Here is a 26,879-nt window from a genome sequence, read left to right on the forward strand (position 1 = left end):
AAAACAATACCTGTAAAATTCAACGTAATATTAAAATTGACGTTCATGCCAACTTTTTACGTTTCCATACATAATTTTACTCATTGATTTATTTACATATTTTATATCTGTATATGTGCACTGGTGCACCATACTTTTAATCTATGTCTTGGTCGTTTGTTTTCGTGCTATGTAGAAATTAGAAGATGGCAGGTCCGCAGAAGTCAGTGCTGTTTGTCTGCTTGGGTGAGTGTTTTCGCATTTTAATGTCGTATACACGTTTATTTTAATGTAAAAGATATGACAGTCATCGCGACCGTATACCAAACACTTGATACCTCTATCAGAATACTATTTGTTCAAGATCTCGCTCAAAAAGTTTTAGTTTTCCTACGCATTACTGAAAATCTGTGTTGACCGTACGGTTCAGCGTTTACCCGTCATTTACTGGTTAGCGGTGTGTAATTATCTGTTTTTGTAATTTAGGGAATATCTGTAGATCTCCAATAGCTGAAGCTGTTTTCCGAGATGAAGTAATGTTCAAAGGATTGGAAGACCAGGTTAGTGAACCAAAGTCGATTCAAGCGTCATTTTGGGGGGTTAGGTCTTACGATTTGTTTACACTTAAATTGTGCTCGTATGTCCCTCAAACTTAAAGGTCTTTGGTTTTCAATGTCTTCCTTATTCAGCTACGTGGTGACTTTGAACAGTATCTCTGATATTCAAATTAGTAAGCTAGGACAATTTACTCAGTGAAAACACTTTCAACATTGAAAACACTTTCCACATGTAATAACTTAAATAAGACACTTTAAGGTAGTAAGAATAAGAAAATTTCTTGAAAAAAGGTCCCTTTTTGAAAAAAAAAGTTTTAGAATTAATATAGACTGAAAAAGGTTTCTATACATAGTAGAACCACTGAATACTTGTACATGTTCCTGATCAAAAGAAAGCTGCCCGCCTCCCTTCCACTTCAAGGCCTGGTTCAGCTATCACCTATAACTAAGGCCACACTTTTTTATTTTTATGGATGACATCCTCTGGGGACCCCAAAATCGGTGCGAGCGGGTGAAAAAAAAAAAACAGTCCAAAAAAAAAAAAAAAAACTGCTTAAGATAAGTTATGTTTTCAGTACACAGCTGGAAGCACTAATTTACCACAGAAACACGTATCAAACTAACAACATGTCTTTATCCATGCTCTCAAAATATTGAAGCATTGTGAATAGGGCCTACTTCGTAGAAAGGTAAAAAGTCATGAATATATATGCTGCATATTACCAAATCTTTTTAAGGTTATTTCATGCATTCTGTTGGTATAGCAATCAATAAAACAAATATCAAATCAACAGCGTGTCTTTATTTGTACTCTCAGAAAATTAAAATAAAGCATTGTAAACACTTCACAGAATTGTTAAAAAATGAAGCAAAGATAGGCCTATGCTTCCTACTACCAAATCTAAAAAAGGTAATTTCGGTCGATGCCATTTTGTCTACTTCGATTCACACGTAGCAGCCAACTATCGGGTGGCCTGTCCGACCTTCAGTCCACCAAATACCACGATGCTCTTGTCGACCCTTTTTTTGCTACAAAAAAACCTGGTATGTGCTGCTTTGGACAGAATGTCACTGAAATTTTCCAGACATTGATCGCTGGCCGTGGCCAGCCTTTCGTATAATTGTAAAACGGTGATATCTCCATGTCCAATATCAATGGCAAACCAATCCAAAACGACGGCCCCCGTTCTCTTTATGACTTTAATTGTCGTGTATTTTGAAATTAATGCTAGAGTTGAAATTAATGCTAGGCCATATTTCCACGTGGTGATAATACTCATGCACAGAAAGCTCATTTTCCGCACTGGGAACTACTCGGATGTCTCCGCAATCGACAATGACATTATGAGCTTGCGGAATTAGCCGAGTATTGCCGATTGCATTTTCCGGCAAATTTAATAACGACGTTTGTGACAACCGACTTCCTTGGGGGGGGGGGGGATTTTTTTTTTTGGAGAACGGACGAAAATCGGTGCGCGCGCAGGATGTCATCCATAAAAATAAAAAAGTGTGGCCTAATGTTAGACATCAGTAACTTGAACCATCATTTTATTTTAATTGCTATGTACAGACAAAATCAAATTGATAAACATAGATATGCAGATAACATGCTTGTACACTGAAGAAATATACATAATATGATTTTATCTTTTGTTTTACAGAAGCAAATCTATGAACAAATTTGCCACATAGATATGATGACACTTTTTGTTTATTATTTTTATTATTTTATTTATTTATTATTATTATTATTATTTTATTATTATTATTTATTTATTTTATTTATTTTTTTTTTTGCATTTTTGAAAATGGATAATGCTGTTGGTTTCAACTTTGGTTTCAGAGGGAATGTATATACCCCTGTACTGTTTATGGAATTTTGTTTAAAAATTCATGGCATTCTCAGTTTTAACAGCCACCAATCTAGTAAACTACAAACTGAGAAATATATTCAGCAATGCTTTTTCTTCACTTGGCAGTTAATTTTTATTTGAACTGCTTGCATTCTGATTATTTTCTAATCTTGAAACAGTGCTATTTTGACCTGTGGCATAAATAGCCCCATATCTTTATTTTAAAAATATGATATACTATTATATATATGTGTGTGTTTAGGACATGAATAAATGTAAAAACCCTATGTGCAATTTGTTAGTGAAGATTCTGGAGCCTTGCTAATAGCCCGACTGTCAGTCATTGTGTCTCGAATTAAATCATTGTGCAATAATTTTAGACACCCATCATTCTTATTGCAATATACTAGTACCCATTGTTTAAGACAAACAATACCTGTACTCCTAAGTGATTGCATACAGGGTGCTCATCTGTTTATACATAGTTCTAAACAAAATTCAGAGAAAAATATAAGAGGTCAGCTAGAAGATTCCACAATAAACGGTCATTATGCTTAAAATTTCAAAATATTTTTTTACTGTTGCCAAACTTATGAAGTATAAAAAATTTGAGGGCAAAGAATGCAAACAGTTGGTGGTTGACTGCATGGGTAGGGAGGTCAGTTTTATGCTATAAGTGTATTTTACCAGCATTTTTTGTGCGACAAGTGTGTATATGTAAATTCCTTTGTGAGTGCATGCAGTTTAGGGCATGTACAAGTATATGTTTGTTTTTCATTCAAATTTGTTTTATCTACCAGTAGATAAATGTCTTTTTGGTTGAAAATTAACTGTTAGCTTGTATTTCATGTTGTGGCAGCTTGTACAGTTGGTTATAGACCAGTCTGACATTTTTCTTCTACCTTCCTTGGTATTTATGATATAGAGGAACTCTCTTCTTTGTACAACAATAGCAATTTTTGCTCATTTATGTAGAAATGTGCGTTTTTCAGATTTTTTAGCATACACAATGCACAATGTTGCACTTCCTCCTTTGGTTTTGAGGCTGTGAGTTTAACTACAATCATCTCATGGATGCTTTATTTTTAAATTTTATTTATTTATTTATTTATTTATTATTATTATTAATTAATTAATTTTTTTTGCTATTGACTCAGTATTGTGTATGTGCTTGAAAAAAACTGCTATACATGCTCTCAATTCAAATGCAACAAGCAACATTATCTATTGATGTGTGAGCAAACGACTGAGCCTGCCTTGCTTTGTACCAGTACATGTATTGTTTACTTCAGTGGGTGGTAGACAGTGCTGGGACATCTGACTGGAATATTGGGAGTTCCCCTGATTCCAGAGGTATAGATTGCTTACATCGTTATGGCAAGTCTTCTAACCACATAGCCAGGCAGGTTAGTCTTCTATTCTAACAGGCTTATTATTCTAACATGCATGAGGTATTGGATTGAATTGCAATTATCATGAAATTTATATCATACCATCCTCTTAAACCTCTATTTGTTAGTCTTCTGCAAAGTTTATTAGATTAATTATAATATTTTAAAATATTTATTTAAAAAAAAAAAGGCTCTTAGGCTAGTTTGTCTTTTTCATTTTTTTACCATGCAAGTTAACTTCATTTTTTAAACAGAAAAAAAACTAGAAATAGAACATTTCAGAATGTGCCAGCAAAAATGCATAAAATGCACACATGTATAAAAAATCAAATATAAGTTGTGATAAAAGATATGGTATGATACATGTAAAGTGATAATTGCAAAACAATTCTAAGTTCTGTTAAATAGTAACATAATTACTGTTACACAGGTAATTATTTTAAAAATCTTCTAGTGGCTAATAGACAGCTGTGGTATTGGACATTGGCATATTGGTGAGAAACCAGACAAGAGAGCAAGAGAGTGTTTAAAACAACACAAACTTGAGACTTACCATCGTGGTAGACAGGTATAAAAGAAAATTACTTGCGGTCATTTAGTTTATTCAAATATCTTTTTTTTTTAAACAGAATTCATGATGTTATGCAACTTTTATTTGGCATGCATTATTTTGGAAGACAGGACAAATATAACTCTTTTAGTTGTAGAAGTATGGCCTTTTATGTCAAATTGTTCCTTGTAAATAACCAACTGACGAGGAGGAAAAATATTTAGTGAAAAGTATTAAATGGAATTAAAGCAAAATATAATTTTGCTTTTTGTCCACAAGAAAAACCATTAATTTTTTATTTAATATTACATACTATTACTATTAAAATTGGAGTTTGTTTTTTCAGCTGGAGAAAGCAGACTTCAGCAAATTCCAATACATCCTAGGAATGGACGAAAATAATATAAAGTTTGTTGCACCCATGGGAATTCTTTTATTTATTCTTAAATATATATTTAATTTTATTCTTTTATTCTCAGAATTATAGCATTATTGATAAAACTTGCAACTTTTCATCCAGCTTAGTTTAAAATCGAAATTAACATCTTTTTTCATTGAAAAAAATAAGGTTGTATATTTTGAAATTAAAAATACATAATTGCATGTTACTCCCTCTGTTCCTTTTTAAAATGAAATTTATGTTTGCAGAGAAATAAAGAAAAAAATGCCCAAGGACAGCACAGCAACAGTGAAACTTTTAGGGGAATATGACCCAGAAAAACAGCTGATTATAGTGGACCCATACTATGTGAGTCAGTGTTTTCATATTTATATAGTTATACAAGTATTAAAATTTTTAGTTAAAGTGTCATTAAATTTTTCTGCAATGATATATTCTCAAAAGTTATGTGCATTCAAATGAAATTTGTGCAGACCTTGAACATAAAGATTCTGTCTAACATTTCATATTTTTGTTTCATGTTATAGTTTTTATTAGTTTGTTGAAAAGTAAGAACATCAGAGTTGTTTTAGTTGTGTATTGTTTGTGTGCATGTGTGTTCTGAATTCGGTGTCAGTCTTTCATTTAGATGAGTCAATTTTTTGGTGTTCTCTAGGGAGGGGAAGATGGCTTTGAGAGAGTATATCAGCAGGTGTTGAGATGTTGTAAAGCTTTTCTAGAAGAGGCCATGGCAGCCTAGAAGAGAGATACACATGGTGGCTTTAAGAGGGTATACACTGTATCAGCAGGTTTCTAGACGTCATAAAGCTGTTCTAAAAAAAAAGGCATATGGCAGCCTAGATGAGTGATACACATGAATCAGCAACTGTGATGCTTGTGGTAGCTCAGAGAAAGCTTGATCCAATGCTGTATAGCTGAAACCAATAATTCCTGCTTTTAAAGGAAAAAGAAGAAATTTTCTTTGGTTTTCAGGTAATTGAGCAAAAGTTCAAGGACAAGATTATAAAGATCATGCATATTAAATAATGGTGTACCGTTTCACATTAAAGAAGAACGATTCTTATATAGTTGAATCAAATTTGTGCATTGCATATTGTCCTTTTTGCTTCTTTCTTGTTGCTTTTACTGTTTAATAAAGTTATAATTTACAAGTTTTGCCCGCCAAAACAAATATTCTTCAAAGAAAATTTTTTGTCCTACTTGCATATCATGGCTCAATTAACTTTTATTTAAGGAGTTTTTCATCTTTAAGGTCTGGATGGAAGATATAAAAAGTTTTGCAGGATAAAGAAATTATGTGGGCAAAAACCCTTACCATTTTAATATATTTCATTTTATATTTTCTCCTTCACATTAACCTTGTTCATATATATATTTTTGCAACTAAAGTCAAGGCATAGATACTCTAAAGTGCAATCTGTATTCTAGCATTCATATTGAATAATGCTTCCTGCTAGCTGGTTGAAATATCTTGCAGTGTGATCCTTTTTCAATTATTTTAAAGTGGTAAATGAGCGGCAAAGTTGGCAGTTTCATTAATCTTTTTAGCATTGTGCAACTGCATTCAATACATTATGGTAGTAATGCAGCCCCTGCATTAGTGCTGGTAGGAATAATTGTTCAAATATAGGTGCCATAACAGGGGCGGATCTAGATTTATTTCCTGACAGTCTTTCATATTATCTTTGTTGATCCATTCTCCATTTTTGACCAAAAAAAAAAAAAAAAGATAGATACCCGTCAATGTAAACATGGAAACCCAGAAGACAGCCTCAATCCGCACCTGCCATGAGGCCATAACTGTAGTGAACATAAAACTAAACTTTAAAAGAAAAATCAATTTGAATTCTGTTTTAATTCATGCCATCTTGCATTTTGTCAATGTTAAATGCATAATGCTCATCAAGATATTAAAAACATCTAAATTCAGGAATGTTCTTGTTGGTTTTTTCTTCTTAGCCTATGTTCTTAATAGCAGTAATCAGCTGGGTCCACAAATCCCCCAGATCAGACTTGTAGACTTCAACCACCTCCTTCAGCTCCTTCAACTTCTCTTCTCCAGCTTCTTGAGTATGGTTAAGAACCTGGTAATAAACCATGGGAATATAAATGTACTATATATTGAAAAAAGAAGCCCCTGTATGATAATGCAGAAGATGTTATATTTTGAGAATTAGAATGGCTACGGTAATGTGCCAAGCATTTCGACCGGCCCAGTCAATCCGACCAAAAAAATTATATTATAAAATTAATTTTTCTGGGCTCAAACATTTAGTCCATACGTCAAAATCATGCGACAGAATTTTTTTCTTGTTCCGATTGTTCGACCACATCGTCGGCAAGACTCGGTAAATTTTCAAGCCAGTCATATAGATGCTGCATGCCGGGCCCTTTGTCAATTGTTGTCCCTTCAATAGCTCTCGTCAATGAGGAAGAAACTATTAATTGAAGATCTAATCTGGAAGCATGACTTACCTGTCATTTTCTTTGTCCCCGATGACAAAATAGTGTTATAGACATACAATTTGTGCTAATTAAGCAGACTTGCTCTCGCTGACTGATTCATCACGCCCGTAACTGGGGAAGGGGGGGTTAAAAAAGGTCCATTCTTGATGAAACCAAATATCGACAGTGGGTAGAATACGTCGTAAACACCTTCATATAGACCATATATAGCGTTTGCTAGCAATAAAAACTTTGGGAAGAATAAGCAATTTATTTTCAAGTTTGATTGAAATATATATGCAGATGGGGAAACGTTCTTGAAGTCAACACCGCAAGATCTTACATTTACTACAATCGACCGAAAGATCAGCGGGATCGACCGCCCAGACTTCTTGGCGCCAAATACCACGCGCTGTCAAAATCTGACGAACACGTGTAGCTGTTCACCTACATGGATAACTGATTTGTCAACAATAAAAATGACGTCTTCCTTAACTCCATGAGAGCTTCATAGAGAGTTCCACTGGATATTTACGTTACCTGTGAGTCACTTTTTATTTCCCCAGATGCATGAAATGTTGATGATATTTAGCGTAATCCACGAAGAACTCCATTCCTGTGACCCCCCTCCCCCAAAATGGGACCGTCTTCATTAACACGTGGTTTGCGCTATGCTAGACCAGACCAGATAAGACCAGTCTCATTTCTGCATGTGCTCAATGATTCTCGCGTCAAACTATAAATGCACTTGTTTTGTGAAAATTATGGCAATTAAATGCTTATTTTACGTTCGGGTTGTATCAGTGGGGTTTTCAATATGCACCGTGGTTTGTGCACAGCGAGAGTATATAATTAAGAAAATCGGAAGAGTGCCAGCAAGATAGGCCTACTGTATGTCTATCGGCACAGGTAGGCTCCGTATTTTGCCTTTTCTCAATATGTTTTAATATGACATGCTTTTTAAATAAAATACTTATAAGTAATTTGAAGTTACACTGAATTCCGTTTGAGTACCAGTTGGTATTCTTTGATACGGGTGATTGAATTTTCTTTGGAAGTACGTCTACGCCTCGACGCTGAGCAAGCCTTGCGGGTTGAAAACAACTGATCTCAGACTGGTAAAAAATTTCAATTCGGTTGATTTCAGTTGTCATATCAAAATTCAAATAAGGCGTACGTAGATCACATAACTAGTTTAAGTCTACTAAAGCTACCGGTTTCAAATATAAGTGACCGGCCTTTGTTTACAACACCTGTCTCTGGGGAAATACTCGTCCCACTCGTGAAGCGCATCATGAAAATGATCGTAGGTGAGGGAAATATATAATTAGAAATTATAATTGTCATCTTTTTTAATGTTAAGTAATGTTAGCACATATTGTACGCAGCAAAATAAGATTTTAAAAGGAGGATAAAACAAGCCTGAAACACGTGTTAGGCGAAAATTGCGGCTTATCTTGCGTAACACTTCCGGTAAAATGCAATACTTCCGGAAAGATGGACGTTTTGGCAGATGCCCCTAACAATCCGACAATATCAAAGGTTTCCATTTGCTGTATTTTAATCAATTCGACAAAACTGACATTTCCATGAAATTAATTAATTAATCTTGGTCGAATTGTTTGGCATATTACCGTAAGGTGTGGGATGACTCTGGGACAACATAATATGGCATGACAGCATGATGGAATTAAATATAATAACAAAAAAGTCTATGCTTAAAATAAGATTTTACCCAAATAAAATGTTAATCACAGGATAAATACAAATACCAGATTTTTTTTACTGTTTTGAATATTTAGATGTTACAAAAATTAATACCTAAGCTAGGCCCAAACATAACACTTAGTCTATGTTATATTGGGTCCTAGACCTAAGATTACATGTCTTAAAAATGATTCAAACAAGCACAAAGTATACTTACTGTCGCAGTCATCAGCTTGATGTTATCCAAGTGTCCTCTGGCTTCATCCACTCCTGCCCCAAGTTTTTCTTTGACGAAGGCAGCAAGGTCATCGTATTTACCCTTGAACTTTGCAAATACTGACTGCAAGCTGTCCACGAATTTTGCCCAAAGGGCTCTAGTTGCCCGTTTTCCTGAAATTATAAAAAATGCAATTAAAAATAAATGACAATGGGGAAAATCACAGTAAGGGACATGCTACAGCTGCTTTGTTACCAGTTTTCCATTTTGTAATGAAAAAAAAAAATTTTTTTTCTGGTTGCCGTTTAGATAGACCCGTTGATGGGCGTAGGATTTTTAGTGAGGTGCACGTGGGATGGGGATGGCGGATGTTCAAGGGTTATGCGTTTCAGGTTTAGAGACATTTTTAAGCTTAAAGAAACCAAGAGTTGGGCATCTTTTCACAAAATTCTGCTGTGGAAGGGGTATTATTGGTAGTTTGCTTACTTATGTGATTGGGACAAATATTAAACTTTACATTTATTTTTGCAAACATTGTCCTTTAAAATTAGTTTCAAAACCATTGTGCAATTACTAAAACAACGGCTATGTTTATATTGTTATAAAGTCTTAAATATATTGTAATTTTGTCTGATTTATAAAATGGAAATAAAACTAGAAGATATGCCAATCAAGTAAACACATTGTAGTAAATCTATACAACAAAAACCAAAACATACCGAAAATTCCCTTGAAAAACCCGAAAAAGTTGTCAAACATAGATTTAAATGCTTTATAGAAGTTCTCTCTAATGCCCTGTAATTGTTGAAGAGTGTTTTCGATGGCAGTCTTGGCGTCAGCTGTGAGTTTGCTAAGGATGATTTCGGCGTCGTTGTAAGCTCCTCTGCCTTCTTCCTTCAACATTTCGGTGTAGTTAGCGATCTTCTGCAGCATGTCGTCAGTAACCTGAAGAAAGATCGATGTTAGGCGATCTATGCGATCATTTCTTAAAACTATGTATTGTTTCTTATTTGTTCTTTATAGACTAAGTGTTAGCTGTTCTGAAAACAGAAATGAAGGAATATGAAAAATAACAGATTTATAATCAACAGTCAAAAAGGAAGAGCATAATGTTTCATAAGTCGCAGCACTTTTTTTTGTTGAAGTATAATTTTAAATGCTTATAACAACAACTAAGATACCTTAGCTCTTAAAACAACAAAATATGTAAAACGTTAACGAAAACTATTCCTCGATAACCGAAAGTCAAAAAGAGAATATGTTGATGATAAGTCGAAAGTATTAAATGCAAAAGTCGTATATAAATGTGTTTAGTTCATAAATCCCACAGCGTGTCATGGCAAACACTGCACACATGATACCTGCTTTCCGTGTGCAACGGCTTCGTTTATTTGGTTAACAGTTGTCTGGAGAGCAGACTCCAAATCCTTTCCAAGCTTGGTCTGCACAGCACGAAGGACGCTGCAAAGCAAAATGTTTTAAAGTGATAAAACACTTATAGCCTTTAATATTTATACGCTAGTAACTTCACAACTATTTGATTATGTTCAGAAATAGTTAAAATATTTTATAAGGCGACAAAACCTCATTTACCCCTCACCCCCTGTCACAGATAATATTAAAAAGAGGACAAGGATTTATAGTTCTTGTTCCGGTGTAACAGTAATCCAAGTCCCCCAGGAACCGAGGTCCTACGGACCCCGGTTCCTGGTAATGGTTGTCCGTAGGACTACCATTACTTGGGAATAGTAGTCCTACTGGGACTTGCGTTCCTGGCCATAATTATAGTAGGTAGGACTTGTATTACTGTCGGACTTTTATTCCTGTTACAGTAATGTAAGTCCGGTCATTTGAAAGTCCTATCCTTATGCAATAATAAAGTTAAATGATTATAATTATAAACTATATGAAAATCCTTCTGATGAGCCATATATAAAACAAAAAATGGGGAGTCCGCAACTTCAGCTCGTTTGTGTAGTGGTTACCGTGCAAGACCTTCAGGTAAGTATTCATGGAATTCCCTATTACAGGCTTGGGTTCGAGACCTGCTTTTGACATGACCTCACCTCCCACCCCCTCCTGGGATAATTTCTTGTTGCTTACTGTTTGTTGGTGTTTGTAATGTATAATATTCTAAATTATTACACTTGCAACTGTTTTTTGTTTTGTTTTTAATCTCAAAGCGCAAAAATACCAAAGGTATATTACAGAACATTATATATAATTTCAAATTCTTGTCTTAAATCCTCTATCCAAGAGCAAATTCCATCGAGTTTGGGGTTATTTTTCAATTTCTGCGATTGTAAACCGAAAAATTAATCTAAGAACGGAGATCTCGTGTTTTGTGTAAAGTGATTTTCCCCTCATTTGAAGGCCTAAGAAGGTCAATGACACGTGTACAAATATGCGTTTACAACAAGAAAAATACACAAAATAAAACAAATGAAGAGAAGCTATGGGAACCGTGTTTTTTTTGTTACTTCATTAATATGCATTTAAACTGCCTATCGGAAAATAAAAAAATCGTAAAATATTAAAATAAAATGAAATAAAGCAAACGTTTAAGATATCTTTAAATCTAGTATATCTCTGTATCTATTTATTCATGTCATTTCTCGGTGTAAACTATATAGGACGTGCATTACTACACGTAGGACTTGCATAACTTGGGAGCCTTAGTCCTACGGACATTGAATCCTAGTAATGTATGTCCTAGGACTTCCATTCCTAGCAATGCACTTGCATTCCCAGGACTTAGTGTCCGGGCTTAAATTCTCGTAATTCTGTATGTCAAAAAATCAGAAAAATACTTACGCTCTTTTCTCTTCGTCCAAATCACGCTTGCTGATCTCATCATCAAAAACGGATTTGAAAGCACGAATTGCAACCTGGATCTCGTCCTCAGCAGCTGAAACATTAATGACTTATATAGTAACAGCATATCAGCCGAAGTCTAGTTTTTCACGTTTTCTCCCAAACTACAACGAGCTGTTGACAACTGAGAGCTGTTAGCAATACCTTAGGGCATCGGGAAGATAGTGGCCGTCGTTTGAATTTGATTATAACTGCTAAATTCCCTATTTGAAGGCATTTCTAGACTTCAGCAATTTCCGTAAAGGTTCGGTATGTGTGACATGTATCATATACTGTCAAGAACACTTTATCAGACAGCAGGATACGGTGGCCCATTGGTAACGTCTCGGCTGCCAAACAAGGAAAAGTGTATTCGACTCACACTCAGTCTCGTTTCTTTTTTTTAAAATTATTATTATTATTATTATTATTATAATAAAATTGTATTAATATAAAATTGTATTAATATAAAATAATTGTTGATAATTCTTTTTGCACCTGAAGGCAGGGTAGGGAAGCTGTTTTTTTATTATTGTTTTTGACCAGATTTCGGTTGAAGATGCGTGCCACAAACAAATAAAAGATCACAATTGCCATGATAAAATATTTTGCATCATTTATAATTCACACCAAATACTGTTAACCGCATTTGTTGTTGTCAAACGCTTTAAGACATTTTTGTTAAAGTCATAAAATGTAGTATATAAAGAGATTCTATGAATCGTGCATACTAATCCGATATCGTGTTTGAAAGATTTAGCTGTGCCGATGTAACGTGACAGAGAGCCCGCTTCTCATTCATTTGTACAGGTAAGACTCGCCCTAGATTTTGACCTTCTCAGGTCAGGTTAACTCTAACCACTATAACTATATGGAGGGAGGACTTTCTGTTACGTGGACCCTCAGTTTCGTAATACTGGGTATCAGCTAGTTTATATGTAATATAAAGCATTAAAAAGTGTACATCGTATGTAGTCACAACGAGTGGTGCTTGCGTGTACCACATAGGGCCTATTCCTTCATAAAAGGATAACTTCCAAAAACGAGTATAGTAGTAAAGGCACCCTCCTTAGAAAAAGAAGTATTTGGAGATAAAAGAGGCTGCTGGCCACGCGATTAGAAAGATTGTACTCCAACCATAATGACTTACATACATAAGGAGCTGTCGAGCGTATTCACTATAAGACTACATACTAGCGGAATTTACTTGTCTTTAAAGAACTTACTTTGAATTCAGTCGCCAAGGTGCCGTATCCAAGTTTCAAGAGTAAACTTTTAATTAACATTTTAACTAACATGTTTGTCTCATTAGAGAAATCAATACCTCGTTTAGATCCGGTGATTTGTTTGGCGGCATTCACGACTTGGCCCCAGAGGCTTCCAAGATCCTGCTTGTAGGGTCTCAAGAACTCGACAACCTCTTCGGTGACGGCCAGGCTAGCATTCTTAGCGTGCTCAATGTACTGAAAGGGATCGATGGATTTCAACATTATAATGTTTTAATAGGTCGTATATAATTCAAATGATTCAGACCACCATAAAGTATTTTCAGCAAGTTGGATTTATATAAACACAAACGCTTTTTTTTTTGGAAATTTGTCTTATGGCAACACGTTGAAAAAATACCTCTTGTGCAACAAGTTTGACGTTATCGAAGCGTCCCTGAACTTTTCCCCACAGGTCTCCTGCGTATTGCTTCACAAAAGCTGAAAGGTCACTGAATTTGGCACCCAAGCTTCCTAGGAGTTTAGACAAAGATTCCCTCAAATTCGCCCACCAGTCAAGAACACCACGGTCAGCTAGAACCAGGGCGACGGTCTAGAATATAAATAATGATAAAAAACCCCATTCCCATAGATATTTAGATCGATCTATCTATCTCCGCGGGGAGTCTCACTAGATTGCTGTCAGATTAGCCGGCTTAAATGTCTGTCCCGCCTACTAAAAGCTGTAAGGGGGTAATTAACTTTCGTGCGCGCTCGGCTGACAGCAATTTTGCGTGAACCCCCAGGGAGTTAGGTCGATCCAAATGGATCGATCTAAATCTGTGGGAACCCAGTCTAATTATTCATTACTTGATAAAAAAATGAGATCACGTACAGAGACGAAAGATTGCTAAAAATTTCACTCGCATTACAATATTGATACGAATGATGTACTGATATACGAATGATAAATTAAGCCGTTGTGCCTTAAATTCCTGCGATTGTTACTTCACATAGTCGCCTTTACCTCATTGAGGAGTTCTTGCTCGAAGTTTTCAAAGAGATCACGCTTGCCTGTAAAATGAAGTTAATGAAGAAAATGGAGAGATCACGGAGCTGTTGAAAATTAAATGTACATGCATTCACTACAATTATCCCATGTGTACATAAACTTTAAGCTGAATTTGCCTTAGACCTAAAGAGAAAGAGTAAAATGTCATAAGTTAATTTAGAAAAAAAACCGAACTCTTAGAAACAGAGTGCATAGACCAATGAGCCAAGAAAGTAGCTAGAGGCATAGTTAATGGCTCGTTGGAAATTGCAAAAAACATAAAAACGTCACTTTCAGCATAATAGGACACTGACGAAATTACCAACGGTTAATTCAGCACCAGATTGGTTTTTATCTCTTTAAATTATATCTTGATTAAGGAAAAAAATGCAACGATAAGAACAGTATGCTTACCGAAAATCCCGGCCACCCAGTCAGTGAAACCAGAGAGCTGGTCTTTCAGACTACTCATAATGGCCTTGGCATCGGCCAGGTACTTGCCACCAAGTACCTTAAGTTGCTCGGCCAGCTCTTGGGCCTGTTCAAGGAGAGCCTTGCTGACCTTGTATAAATTTAAGGTTAAGTTGTTAGAGGAAATGGTGGTCTTAGCAAATTATATTTATTATCTGGTGATTGAACATTTTTGAAACCAATAAAAACTTTAAGAAGACATAAAAGCAAATCATTTACTACATACAACGTTAATATCAAGTTTATTTTCTGTTCATTTATTGTTTTTAATGATAATTCTCAAATTCATTTTAATGGACATATACATTCGCAAACATACGTGGTGTGTTTTTGCTAGGGCTTCGTTTATCTTATCGGTAACATCCTTCAGTTTTTCCTCCAGAGTCTGTCCAAGGGCAGTCTGAGTTGCCCTTGCAATTCTGTAATCAAAATTTCTTACTTCCTCAAGATTATTTATAATGGATTATCTCAATAGTAAAAGCAAAAGAATGACTACTTTTATCCGAGATGATATGGAAGACATAAGCAACAACTTTGCAATGACTTTTCAAAGAGAAAATGACTTAAAGGGATAACAACTATTCATTTTGGCCAAAATATGAATTTTCTTGGGGTAAAGGACAAATTTTACATACTTCCCAATGGTTAATGAATCCATTCCCACATTCAAAGTTAGTCCCTGTTTTTTTTTTCTAAAAAGTTATTCTCTTAAGAGATTATTACAAAATATATCCATCTATGGAGATCACGTGATATGATGGCAAGCACAAACTCCAGAATAAATACATTAACTGTGGTTTTGGTGGTAAAATAGACTTTATTTATTTCTGTGAGTTGTTTGCAATGTATTTATAGTGATTTATGGATATCTTACGAACAGTTGCTATCCCTTTAAATTACAAACCAGCCGCGATACATGTAGATTGTACAAATTGGTCACGATCATATACATATATGGCGGCTAGAACGTGGTTAAGTTGGTAAAGATTCTGGAAGTAGTAACTGTTACTTACGGGTTTGTATCACGAATATGACGTGGTGAGTTGATTTCACTCACGAGAGCCGAAATCTCATTGTCCAGATTCACTGCAAAAGAAATTGTGAATAGTCAGAAGGCACGTAGCTAACGACACATGGTGATCGTGATAAATGCTATTTATTTTTTGCTTAAAAACAGTAACGGATAGTTTTAAATCCACGAATTGCTGTTTGCTGGGAACAGAATAGGTCTAAGACTCCATTGCATATGCAACTTTAAACATGTAACTGAAAAGAAAAAAACTTAATAAACACTTACGGCGAACGAAATCGGCCTGGGCACCAACAAAGGCGGCAACAAGTACAAGTAACAAGACCTTCATAATTGCTGAAATAAAACAACCAACATATAAACTCAGAGATACTCACATATTCAAAATATTTGACAGATTACATCAGAAAATCTTTTATGTCACACGGGTTCCCAAAAAGGCTGTAAGTTCCCAATAAGAATAATTAATGATATCCAAAACCCAATGCATTCTATTCCAAACTGCAGATTGACATCCGGTAACTCAATAAAACGACAAGAATTTATAATTTTTAATTTACTAGGTAACTTTATGACCTCAACTTACCTTGCTGCCCGAATGAATATATGGAGTGAATTGCCACAGAACCACATCGGTTTTTATAGTTTTACAGTGTGAGAGTGCACGGTATGTGTCTTATCTTACGTGACGAGGTGGGAGGCAGTACGGGACAGGAGGCGTCACCTTTCAACACGCATTTAGTACAAGACGTGATTAGGGGTGTGTATTTGGAATTACGATGACTGTTAAGAGACACATATTCTCCCTTCTTATAAAGTACTTATCATACTTAGACGTCTATTACAATTTTGATTTAGAAATGTGCCCGGTAGTCAAAATTCCTTTGTCTTTCTTACATATTGTATTCGCTCATTGCTTTCTTGTCAAGAACATTCTCATACTCAGCTTTGTAGGCCCAGTGCATGATCTTTAATCGACAATATACTTCATATTCATTGAGGTCAGGAAGGCGATACCGCCTCCGGCTATTGTACCACCAGCTGGAGTAAGCGCATTCGTATGGAAAACAAAGAAAAAAAAATTTGTTGAAAATAACAATTTATAACAAAATCATGGGGAAAAGTAAAAGGTCAAATTCAAATTTGTGAATTGCAGTTCATAGCGAAAATTAGGTCAAAGATCAAATTCAAGGTCCTAGGAGACGGTCAATATGTGAGTTCCAATTCAAGTTCAGTAGTATCTAAAGGCATATCTCCGCCAGTTCTGGAGATATAAGGGACGGAAAGTTCATGGTGAAAAGTAGGTCAAAAGTCAATTTCAAAGTTGTCAGTATGACATTCACAATTTAAGGGGGCAACCATTCCCGGTTATGCTTACACGATCATTATTCACTTTCACACGTGTTGTGATAGGAAAGTTGCAAATAACCAACTCGCATATCCGCTGTCTTCATGTTTTATGAGAATTTTGTCTTTATTTTTCAGACCCACTTATGCTTTACTCATAATACGCCCCAGCAAGCTTTGTGGATCTATCTGTACATCATTTGAACTCAGAAATATAACAATATGTTTTTTGTTCAAGTTTTATTCTTGCCGCTATTAACTATAAACCGGAAAGAAATTGCTCTTCCATCGAAAACCACTTAAAATTAACTATTGTACTAATCTGCAAGTAAGATGCAAGATATGGTGGTATGGCAGTTACAGAGAGTTCACTCTTCCAGCTGTTTTCAGCATATGGGAAAAGCTGAGCCCCCCTTCCTTTGTTACAAAAAGGGAGTAGGGGTTAGGTCACCCGCTAACAGCATTGCTACGGAAAAGTTGCAAAGTTCAGTTCATAGTAAAAAGTAGGTCAAAGGCAATTTTCAAGGTCACAGATTGTCAGTATATGACTTCCTAGTGACCATGGGTGTATCTCTGCTAATTAAGGGGTTATTTCACATTAATATTTTTATGAATATTGCGACGTTGTACATTTTGATATGGCGCAACTTGCAAACCGTATGGAAAAAACGGATACCACCCCCAGTGTGGCGCTTGACAAGCTTTATACAATGCAAAAAACAAGAGGTTTCTAGCAGTTATGGATGACATGGATCCAGAATTACTGCAAGCAGTATCAAATCAATTGAGTTATGGGGTGCTTTCTCCTAAAATAAAGGCTACAGTCGAGAACGTAAGACCAGTTTATATTTATTCTTTAAAGAGAGTAAGATGGCTTTGAGAGAGTATTTCAGCAGGTGTCTATATTTTGTAAAGCTTTTCTGGAAGAGGCCATGGTGGCCTAGAAAAATGATACACATGAATCAGCATCTGTGATGCGTGGCTTTTGACAGCGCAGAAAAGGCTTCTTCCAATTTTGAAATAGCTAAAACCAAGAAATTCTGCTTTAAAGAAAAAAGAAGACATTTTCTTTGGTTTTGGGGTACAATATGTATCTGTAATTACAATATCAAGGACAAGATTTTATACATTTTTCATATTAAAGAAAAACGATTCTTTACATAGTTTAATCAAATTTGTACATCACATATTTCGTGTGCATTGTCCTTTTCATTTCTTTCTTGTTGATTTTACTGTTTGATAAAGTTATAGGTAATCTATGCAAATTTTGTCTGCCAAAACAAATATTTTTCAGGGGAATTTTTTCTCCTATTCACATATCATTACTCAACCTTTCCCTGTACTTGGATTGGATGTTTTATTCCATTTTAATTTAATAATTTAGTTAAAATTGGCTGGCCGGTTAAGTCATTTGTTTAACATTTTCTGTAATGACATCAACAATTCACTTTCGGCCATTTCCACTTCATACCTCTATAAAATGGCACTATGATTTGTAGTGTGGCCTTGTATCATGTACTGTTGTCGCTTATGACAACAATTTGCGTTTACAATCGATCGTATCACTAGTCAGCTTTGTATTATTATGCAAATCATTTACTCTGTATATATACTGTATGCAGCAGTTCTGGGCGCGGCCACGTTGTACTGACGAGCGAAGGCTCAGGTCGTCGAGACTGAAGTTTTAGTAGGCAAAATTTGTGGATCAACACTGGACGGGAAAGCCACATTTCTCTGTACGTATTGTATTCAATTCTATTGTTAATCATTTGCACAACATTTCCGTTTTTTTTTTTTATAATTAATTTATTATTTCTTTTTATATTTGTATTCAATTTATGTTATATTTGTGTATTTTGTATAATTAGTTTGGTATTTATCTTTCATTATTTTGTTATTTTTAGTTTCACCATATCCATGTCAGTGTGCGTGAAATAAAGTGTGAACATTTCCCGTCGTTTGTTTGTTTGGTGTGGGATCCGCAACATGTACAATTAAACTACAGACAATTGTCTTGAAATTGCAAGATGTCATATATGGCTACCTCCTTGGCTGAGAAGGTAATAGGGATATTAGGCACACTTCAGTTGAATTTTTATTTAAGACATTTTGTCATCTTTAAGGTCTGGATGGGAAATATAAAGTTTTGCTTTGATAAAGAAATTATTTTGAATCATTTTCAAATTTGGACAAAACCCCTTAGACTTAGCCCTGTTAATTTATTTCATGTTACATTTTCTCCTTCACATTCACCTTGTATATATACATACTATTGTAACTAAAGTCAAGATATAGATACTCCAATGTGTAACTAGTATTCTAGCGATCATATTGAATAATGCTTCCTGCTAGCTGGTTTAAATATTTTGCAGTGTGATCCTTTTCAATTATTTCTGAGTGGCAAATGAGTGGTCAAGTTGGCAGTTTTGTTCATCTTTTTAGGCTTGTCCAACCGCTTTTCATTTCATTAATTATTATGGTAGTAATGCAGCCTCTGCAATAGTACCGGTAGGAATAATTGTTAATGACAAGTATAAGTGCCATACGGCCATAATAGAATTGAACATAAATCTAAACTTTAAAAGAAAAATCAAGTTAAATCCTGTTTTATTTCATATCATACTGCATTTTGTAAATGTTAAATGCATAATGCTCATCAAGATATAAAAAAAAAACATCTAAATTCAGGAATGTTCTTGTTGGTTTTTTCTTCTTAGCCTATGTTCTTAATAGCAGTATTAAGTTGGGTCCACAATTCGCCCAGATCAGACTGGTAGGCGCCAACCACCTCCTTCAGCTCCTTCAACTTCTCTTCACCAGCTTCTTGAGTATGGTTAAGAACCTGGTAATAAACCGTGGGAATATAAATGTAATATATTGAAAAAAGCCGTGGAAAGTTATCCAGAAGATGTTATATTACGAGAATTAGCATGGCTAAGTGGGGAATGGTGTGGGATGCCTCTTGGACACTATAATCTGGCATGACTGCAGTATGATGAATTAAATATAATAACAAATAAAAAAGTCTATGCTTAAAAGACCTAAGCTAGGACCTAACAATTCTTACATTATATTGGGTCCTAGACCTAAGCATACATGTGCATGTCTTCAGAATGATTCAAACAAGTACAAAGTTTACTTACGGTCGCAGTCATCAGCTTGATGTTATCCAAATGTCCTCTGGCTTCATCCACTCTAGCCCCAAGTTTGTCTTTGACAAATTTAGCAAGATCATCGTATTTACCCTTGAACTTTGCAAATACTGACTGCAAGCTGTCCACGAATTTAGCCCAAAGGGCTCTAGTTGCCCGTTTTCCTGAAAATATAAAAAAATGCAATTAAAAAAAGGAAATGGGGAAAATCACAGTTTTAGACAAGCTGCTTTGTTACCAGTTTTCCATTTTGTAATGAAAAATTTTTTTTTTTTTGGGGGGGGGGGGGGGGCGTTTAGATAGACCCGTTGATGGGCGTAGGATTTTTAGTGAGGTGCACGTGGGATGAGGATGGTGGATGTTCAAGGGTTATGCGTTTCAGGTTTAGAGACATTTTTAAGCTTTAAGAAACCAAGAGTTGGGCATTTTTTCAAAAAACTGCTGTGGTAGGAGCATTATTGATAGTTTCCTTACAGATGTGAATGGAGCAAATATTAAACTTCACATTTATTTTTGTAAATGTTGTCTTTTATTTATTTGTGCAATTGCTAAAACAACGGCCATGTTTATATTGTTTTAAAATCTGAAATATATTGTAATTTTTCGGATTATTAAAATGGAAATAAAACTTGAAGATATGCCAATCAAGTAAATACATTGTCACGAGTAAATCTACAAAACAAAAACCAAAACATACCGAAAATTCCCTTGAAAAACCCGAAAAACTTGTCAAACATAGATTTAAATGCTTTATAGAAGTTCTCTCTGATGCCCTGTAATTGTTGAAGAGTACTTTCAATGGCTTTCTTGGCGTCAGCTGTGAGTTTGCTAAGGATGTTCTTGGCGTCGTTGTAAGCTCCTTTGCCTTCTTCCTTCAACAGTTCGGTGTAGTTAGCGACATTCTGCAGCATGTCGTCAGTAACCTGAAGAAAGATCGATGTTAGACGATCGATGCGATCATTTCTTAAAAGTATGTGTTGTTCCTTATTTGTTCTTTATAGACTAATAGTTAGCTGTTCTGAAAACATAAATTTAGGAATATGAAAATTTTATAGATTTATAATCAACAGTCAAAAAGGGAGAGCATAATGTTTTATAAGTCGCAGTAAAATGCGGTTAATTCACTTTTTTCTGTTGAAGTATAAATTTAAATGCTTATAAAAACAACTAGATACCTTAGCTCATAAAACAACAAAATATGTAAAACGTTAACAAAAAGTATACCTCGATAACTGAAAGTCAATAGGTCGAAAGTGTTAAGATGTAAAAGTCGCATATGAATGTGTTTAGTTCATATTTTGTCTTAAAAACTAAATCCCACAGCGTGTCATGGCAAACACTTTGATACCTTCTTTCCTTGTTCAACGGCGTTGTTTATTTGGTTAACAGTCGTCTGGAGAGCAGACTCCAAAGCCTTTCCCCACTCGGTCTGAACAGCACGAAGGACGCTGCAAAGCAAAATGTTTAAAACTGATAAAATACTTACCGCTTTTAATATTCATACGCCAATAACTTATCTATTTGATTATGTACAAAAACAGTTAAAAATACTTTATGAGGCGATAAACTCCAATCAACCCCTAGTCACTGGTCATATTAAAAAGATGATTAAGTCTGGCCCTTGTCATGCACGCCACCAAATTCGAGTAATGTCCAAAAATTCACGTAATTCCATATGTCAAAATAAATAAATAAAATAATAAAAGAAGAAGAAGAAAAATACTTACGCTTTCTTCTCTTCGTCCAAATCACGCTTGCTGATCTCCTCATCAAAAACGGATCTGAAAGCACGAACGGCAGCCTGGATCTCGTCCTCAGCAGCTGAAACATTACGATATATATATTTTTGTGAAATATATGTAATATAAACCACGAACGGCAGCCTGGATCCTCAGCAGCTGAAACATTATGATATATGTAATACAGGGTAGTGTAGGCCTACATCGAATGTAGTCACGAGTGGTGTATGCGTGTATCACATACCCATTTATTAAAAGTATAACTGCCGAAAATGAGTATAAAGGTGAATGCATGCACCTTTGAAACAGACGCACAAGAAGATAAAAGTAAAAAGAAGCAGGGTAAAAAGAAGCAGGGTCGACATGCGATATACAAAGATTCTACTTGAAACATAACTTTATGTCTCTAATCCGACTTAAATAATAAGACGTGAGTATTAAAAGAATGGAATAAACTCAAGCATGGTGTTCGAAATATGGCCGATGACGGCCGCATTTATTGAAGGTCCCTCTAATAAAAGAAATGAAGCAGATAAGTGATAAACAATTAATAGTGTTGATTAATGATATTAACGTAACCAAACTTCCCTTGCATCTATAAAGGGCTATCGAGCATAAGACTGCATAGAATTTACTCGTCTTTGAAAAACTTACTTTGAATTCAATCGTCAAGATGCTGTATCCAAGTTTCAAGAGCGAACCTTTAATTAACATTTTAACTAACATTTTGTCTCATTCTGAGAGAAAACGCGTTCCCGGTTCAGGGGGTGGAGTACTTACATCCGGTCAGAGCAATTTGTTTGGCGTTTTTGGCGGCATTCACGACTTGGCCCCACAGGGTTCCAAGATCCTGCTTGTAGGGTCTCAAGAACTCGACAACCTCTTCGGTGACGGCCAGGCTAGCATTCTTAGCGTGCTCAATGTACTGAAAGTGATCGATGGATTTCAACAGTTTGATGTTTTAATAGGTCGTATATAATTTAAATGATCCCTTAAGTGAAACAGACATTTTACCTCCATAAAGCATTTATAGCAAGTTAAATTTATATAAACACGAACGTCTTTTTGGTGGGAAATATGTCTTGTACATTTTAACACCCATGGCAACACGTTAAAAAATACCTCTAGTGCAACAAGCTTGACGTTATCGAAGTGTCCCTGAACTTTTCCCCACAGATCTCCTGCGTACTGCTTAACAAAAGCCGAAAGGTCACTGAAACGTCCTAGGAGTTTAGACAAAGAGTCCTTCAAATTTGCCCACCAGTCAAGAACACCACGGTCAGCTAGAACCAGGGCGACGGTCTAGAATATAAATAAGGCTAAGTTTCTCGCCAAATAATATTAAATACGAATGAGAAAATGTATCAAGAATATGCTAGTGGTGTATGTCTATGGGGTACAGCCCTTGAGATACAAGGATAGCAGGTTCATCTAAAACGACGAAAAGATTTAATTATTCATTACTTGATAATAAAAATTGAGATCACGAACAGAGACGAAAGACTGCTAAAATATTCACTCGGATTAAACGATTTAATATTGATATAGTATATACGAATGATATACTGTTTTTGAAAAATGGATTACTAATATTGACAATGACCATCTTGAACTAAAAGTATCAAAACGCCATCAACATGTTTGTTTCAAGTATTTATCGCGCTGCACATAGTTGCCCTTACCTCATCGAGGAGTTCTTGCTCGAAGTTTTCAAAGAGATCACGCTTGCCTGTAAAGTGAAGTAAATGAATAAAATTTAGAGATTACGCAATTGTTGAAAATTAAATGTACATGCAATTACTCCATTTATTCCACGTGTACTTAAAACTTAAAGCTGCGTTAACCTTAGATCTAAAGAGGAAGAGCAATTCCTCATAAGTTCTTTTAGAAAAAAATATTTGCTTAATTCTTAGAAACAAATTGCAGAGACGGATGAGCCAAGAAAGTGGTGAGGAGCACAGTTAATGCCTAATGCCTCTTTGAAATTGCAAAGAAACATAAAAACGTCACTATCAGTATAATAGGACGCTGAAGAAATACCCAACGATTCATTCAACACCAGATTGACTTTTATCTCTTTAAATTAGATCTTGATTAAGGTAGAAATGCAATGATAAGAACAATATTAAACTTACCAAAAATCCCGGCCACCCAGCCAGTGAAACCAGAGAGCTTATCTTTCAGACTGCTCAAAATGGCCTTGGCATCGGCCAGGTACTTGCCACCAAGTGCCTTAAGCTGCTCAGTCAGCTCTTGGGCCTGTTCAAGGAGAGCCTTGCTGACCTTGAATAAATGTAATGTTAATTATTTGTTAGAGGAAATCGCCGTCTTAGTAAAGTAAGCCTATGCGTATTATTTGGTGATTGAAAATTCTGAAACCAATTCAACCTTTAAAAAGACATAAACGTAAATCATTTACTACATACAACGTTAATACCTTCTGTTCATCTATTTTTAATGATAATTCTCAAAATCATTTTAATGGGACGTATACATTCGCAAACGTACGTGGTGCGTTTTTTCTAGGGCTGAGTTTATCTTATCGGTGACATTCTTCAGTTTTTCCTCCAGCTGCTGTCCAAGAACAGTCTGAGTTGCCCTTGCAATTCTGTAATCAACACGATCAAATTTCTTACTTCTTCAAGATTATCAATAATGGATTATCTCAATAGTATAAGCAAAAGTATGACTACGTATATCCGAGATGATATGGACCACATAAACGACAGCTATTCAAAAACTTATTTCCAAAGAGAAAATAACTTAAATATTAATTACAAAGCAACTGCGATACATGTAGATCACACATATTGGTCACAATTATATGACGGCTGATACGTGATTAAGTTGGTAAGTAGTGATTTAGATTCTAGAAATAGTAGCTGTTACTTACGGGTTAGTATCACGAATATGACGTGGTGAGTTGATTTCACTCACGAGAGAGGAAATCTCATTGTCCAGATTCACTGCAAAAAAAAAAAAAAAATGAATAGTCAGAAGGCATTTAGCTAATGACACATCGTGATCGTGGCTTTGAGAATGCTATCTATTATATTATATTATATTATATTATATTATATTATATTATATTATTATTTAGTATAACGTCCTCTGTAAGATAAATAAAGTTTATTCTAAAAGTTTTACCCTAATGATTTAAAATTAATGATGTTTTGGTAAGTACCAAATGCATAAAAACAGAAACGGATAGTTTTTTAAAATTTGAACCATCCACGAATTGCTGTTTGCTGCAAATAGAATAGGTCCAAGATACCAATACATATGTAACCATGAACATGTAACTGAAAAGAAAAAACTTAATAAACACTTACGGCGAACGAAATCGGCATGGGCACCAACAAAGGCGGCAACAAGTACAAGAAACAAGACCTTCATAATTGCTGAAATAAAACAACCAACATATAGACTCAGAGATACTCACAGATTCAAAATATTTGACAGATTACATGAGAAAATATTTCATGTCACACGGGTTCCCAAATAGGCTGTAAGTTCCCAATAAGTATAATTTATGATTTCCGAAACCCAAGGCATTCTATTCCAAACTGCAGATTGACAGCAGGTAACTCAATAAAACGACGGGAAATTTTAATTTACTAGGAAACTTTATGATCTCAGCTTACCTTGCTGCCCGTATGAATATATGGAGTGAATCACCACAGAATCTCATCGGTTTTTATAGTATTACAGTGTGAGAGTGCGTGGTATGTGTCTTATCTTACGTGACGAGGTGGGAAGCAGTACGAGACATTACGCGTCACCTTTCAACACGCATTTAGCACAAGGCGTGATTAGGTGTGTATTTAGAATTACGATGACCGTTTTGGGACACATATTCCGCCTACTTGTAGTGTACTTATCATACTCAGAAATATATTACCACTTTGATTTTGAAAGGTGGCCAGTGGTCCAAATTCCTTTGTCCTTCTAACATATTGCATCTGCTTTTTGGTTTCTTGTCAGGAACAGTCCGTGATCTATTATCTTCTGATTTTCAGCTAAGCAGGTCCAGTTGATGCTCTTTAAACGACAAAGTACTTCATATTTATTGCGATTAGAAAACCAAGAAAAAATTATGTTAGAACATAATATCTTTTAAATTGTAAGTCAATCTGGTAATGGTGGATGAAGATCCAGGATATTTCATAAAGTAAACATGTTTTCACCTTCAGTTCCCCCCTTTAACCCTTATAATGTATTAAAATCTTCAAGCAAATTCCTTTTATTCTTTTTTTCACTGTTATGCCATGTAAGCAGGTGTAAGCAGCTGATTCTATTATGAATCTTATGGGCATAGCACTTTTCTTAATTAGGATATGGGATAAAAGTCGACGATTAAAATAGTCCAAACATATTGTGCCTGTTTTATTTCGCATCTTAATTTAAGCATCTTAAATTCAGAAATACATTTGTTCTTATTGTGATTGTATTTAAATTTTTAACTGTTGTAAGAAAGTATACACAGTGTACAGAACGTGTCCAAAGTGATTAAAAATGAGGAATAGAATTGCCCATGTTTTGTAATAAGAAACAAGGGCGGCATGTTTTGTGGTCATTTTGCGGTCCAATCATTGGAAAGGAGAAATTAAGATATTCCACTTAAAGATTAATTTAGAGTTTCATCAAACTAAAAAATAAAAGATGCACGCTTTGAAAAAGAAAGTTTGTTTCCATTTATCCAGTTAAAAACAATCTAGCAAATATGAATATCATTTTGCAGTAAAGGAAATGTATGACGTGTTACAAATGTAAAGGATAACTTGATTATGTTAGTGTAAGTAAGATCACATACTAAGCCTGAAACATCTTTATTTTCAGGCATTTCTCTCTGGTATCAACTCAATTGAGTAATGCGTAGGCCTACTCCTAAACTTTGAGACTACAGACAAGAATGTGGGACCGGACGAGAAA

At 35.2% G+C, this 26,879-nt stretch overlaps 4 protein-coding genes across 7 annotated transcripts in view; 2 read left to right on the top strand and 2 right to left on the bottom strand.

Moving 5' to 3' along the window:
- Window positions 1-85: 85 nt before the first annotated feature.
- On the top strand, window positions 86-6,663 carry LOC106159927 (low molecular weight phosphotyrosine protein phosphatase-like). 3 transcript variants are annotated; one of them, XM_013536376.2, is made up of 7 exons: window positions 86-225; window positions 466-539; window positions 3,682-3,795; window positions 4,235-4,348; window positions 4,677-4,738; window positions 4,979-5,078; window positions 5,386-6,663. In XM_013536376.2, the coding sequence occupies exons 1-7, from the start codon at window positions 186-188 to the stop codon at window positions 5,467-5,469; spliced, it is 588 nt and encodes a 195-aa protein (XP_013391830.2). In that variant the 5' UTR covers window positions 86-185; the 3' UTR covers window positions 5,470-6,663. The 3 variants fall into 3 exon arrangements, with proteins under 3 accessions (XP_013391830.2, XP_013391832.2, XP_013391831.2); XM_013536378.2 differs by lacking the exon at window positions 4,235-4,348; XM_013536377.2 differs by lacking the exon at window positions 3,682-3,795 and having other exon boundaries at window positions 87-225.
- Window positions 6,567-25,693, bottom strand: LOC106174647 (uncharacterized). Of its 2 annotated transcripts, none has more exons than XM_087002423.1 (13): window positions 25,592-25,693; window positions 25,280-25,348; window positions 24,841-24,913; window positions 24,456-24,555; window positions 24,083-24,230; window positions 23,630-23,676; window positions 13,579-13,770; window positions 13,277-13,415; window positions 11,914-12,007; window positions 10,461-10,560; window positions 9,819-10,044; window positions 9,100-9,272; window positions 6,567-6,814 (listed from the first exon to the last, which is right to left on the bottom strand). In XM_087002423.1, exons 2-13 carry the CDS (start codon window positions 25,341-25,343, stop codon window positions 6,686-6,688), a joined length of 1,485 nt encoding a protein of 494 aa, XP_086858549.1. In that variant the 5' UTR covers window positions 25,344-25,348; window positions 25,592-25,693; the 3' UTR covers window positions 6,567-6,685. The 2 variants fall into 2 exon arrangements, with proteins under 2 accessions (XP_086858549.1, XP_086858550.1); XM_087002424.1 differs by lacking the exons at window positions 6,567-6,814; window positions 9,100-9,272; window positions 9,819-10,044; ... (2 more) ...; window positions 13,277-13,415; window positions 13,579-13,770 and adding exons at window positions 19,647-19,898; window positions 20,200-20,372; window positions 20,906-21,131; ... (2 more) ...; window positions 22,728-22,872; window positions 23,070-23,249 and having other exon boundaries at window positions 25,592-25,682.
- LOC106171370 (uncharacterized) overlaps window positions 6,922-26,879 on the top strand; it is a 237,833-nt gene continuing 217,875 nt past the window's right edge. Inside the window, exon 1 of the mRNA XM_087002422.1 lies at window positions 6,922-8,084. The gene's annotated coding sequence lies outside the window, so the exon portion shown is untranslated. The remainder of the gene's footprint in view (window positions 8,085-26,879) is intronic.
- Window positions 14,167-16,391, bottom strand: LOC147764403 (uncharacterized). Its single transcript, XM_087000668.1, has 6 exons — window positions 16,296-16,391; window positions 15,977-16,045; window positions 15,693-15,765; window positions 14,999-15,098; window positions 14,623-14,770; window positions 14,167-14,231 (listed from the first exon to the last, which is right to left on the bottom strand). Exons 2-6 carry the CDS (start codon window positions 16,038-16,040, stop codon window positions 14,167-14,169), a joined length of 450 nt encoding a protein of 149 aa, XP_086856794.1. The 5' UTR covers window positions 16,041-16,045; window positions 16,296-16,391.

Source organism: Lingula anatina, chromosome 1 (genome assembly GCF_051362555.1).
Source record: "Lingula anatina isolate TDL-2025a chromosome 1, LinAna3.0, whole genome shotgun sequence".
Classification (NCBI taxonomy): Eukaryota; Metazoa; Brachiopoda; class Lingulata; order Lingulida; family Lingulidae; genus Lingula; species Lingula anatina.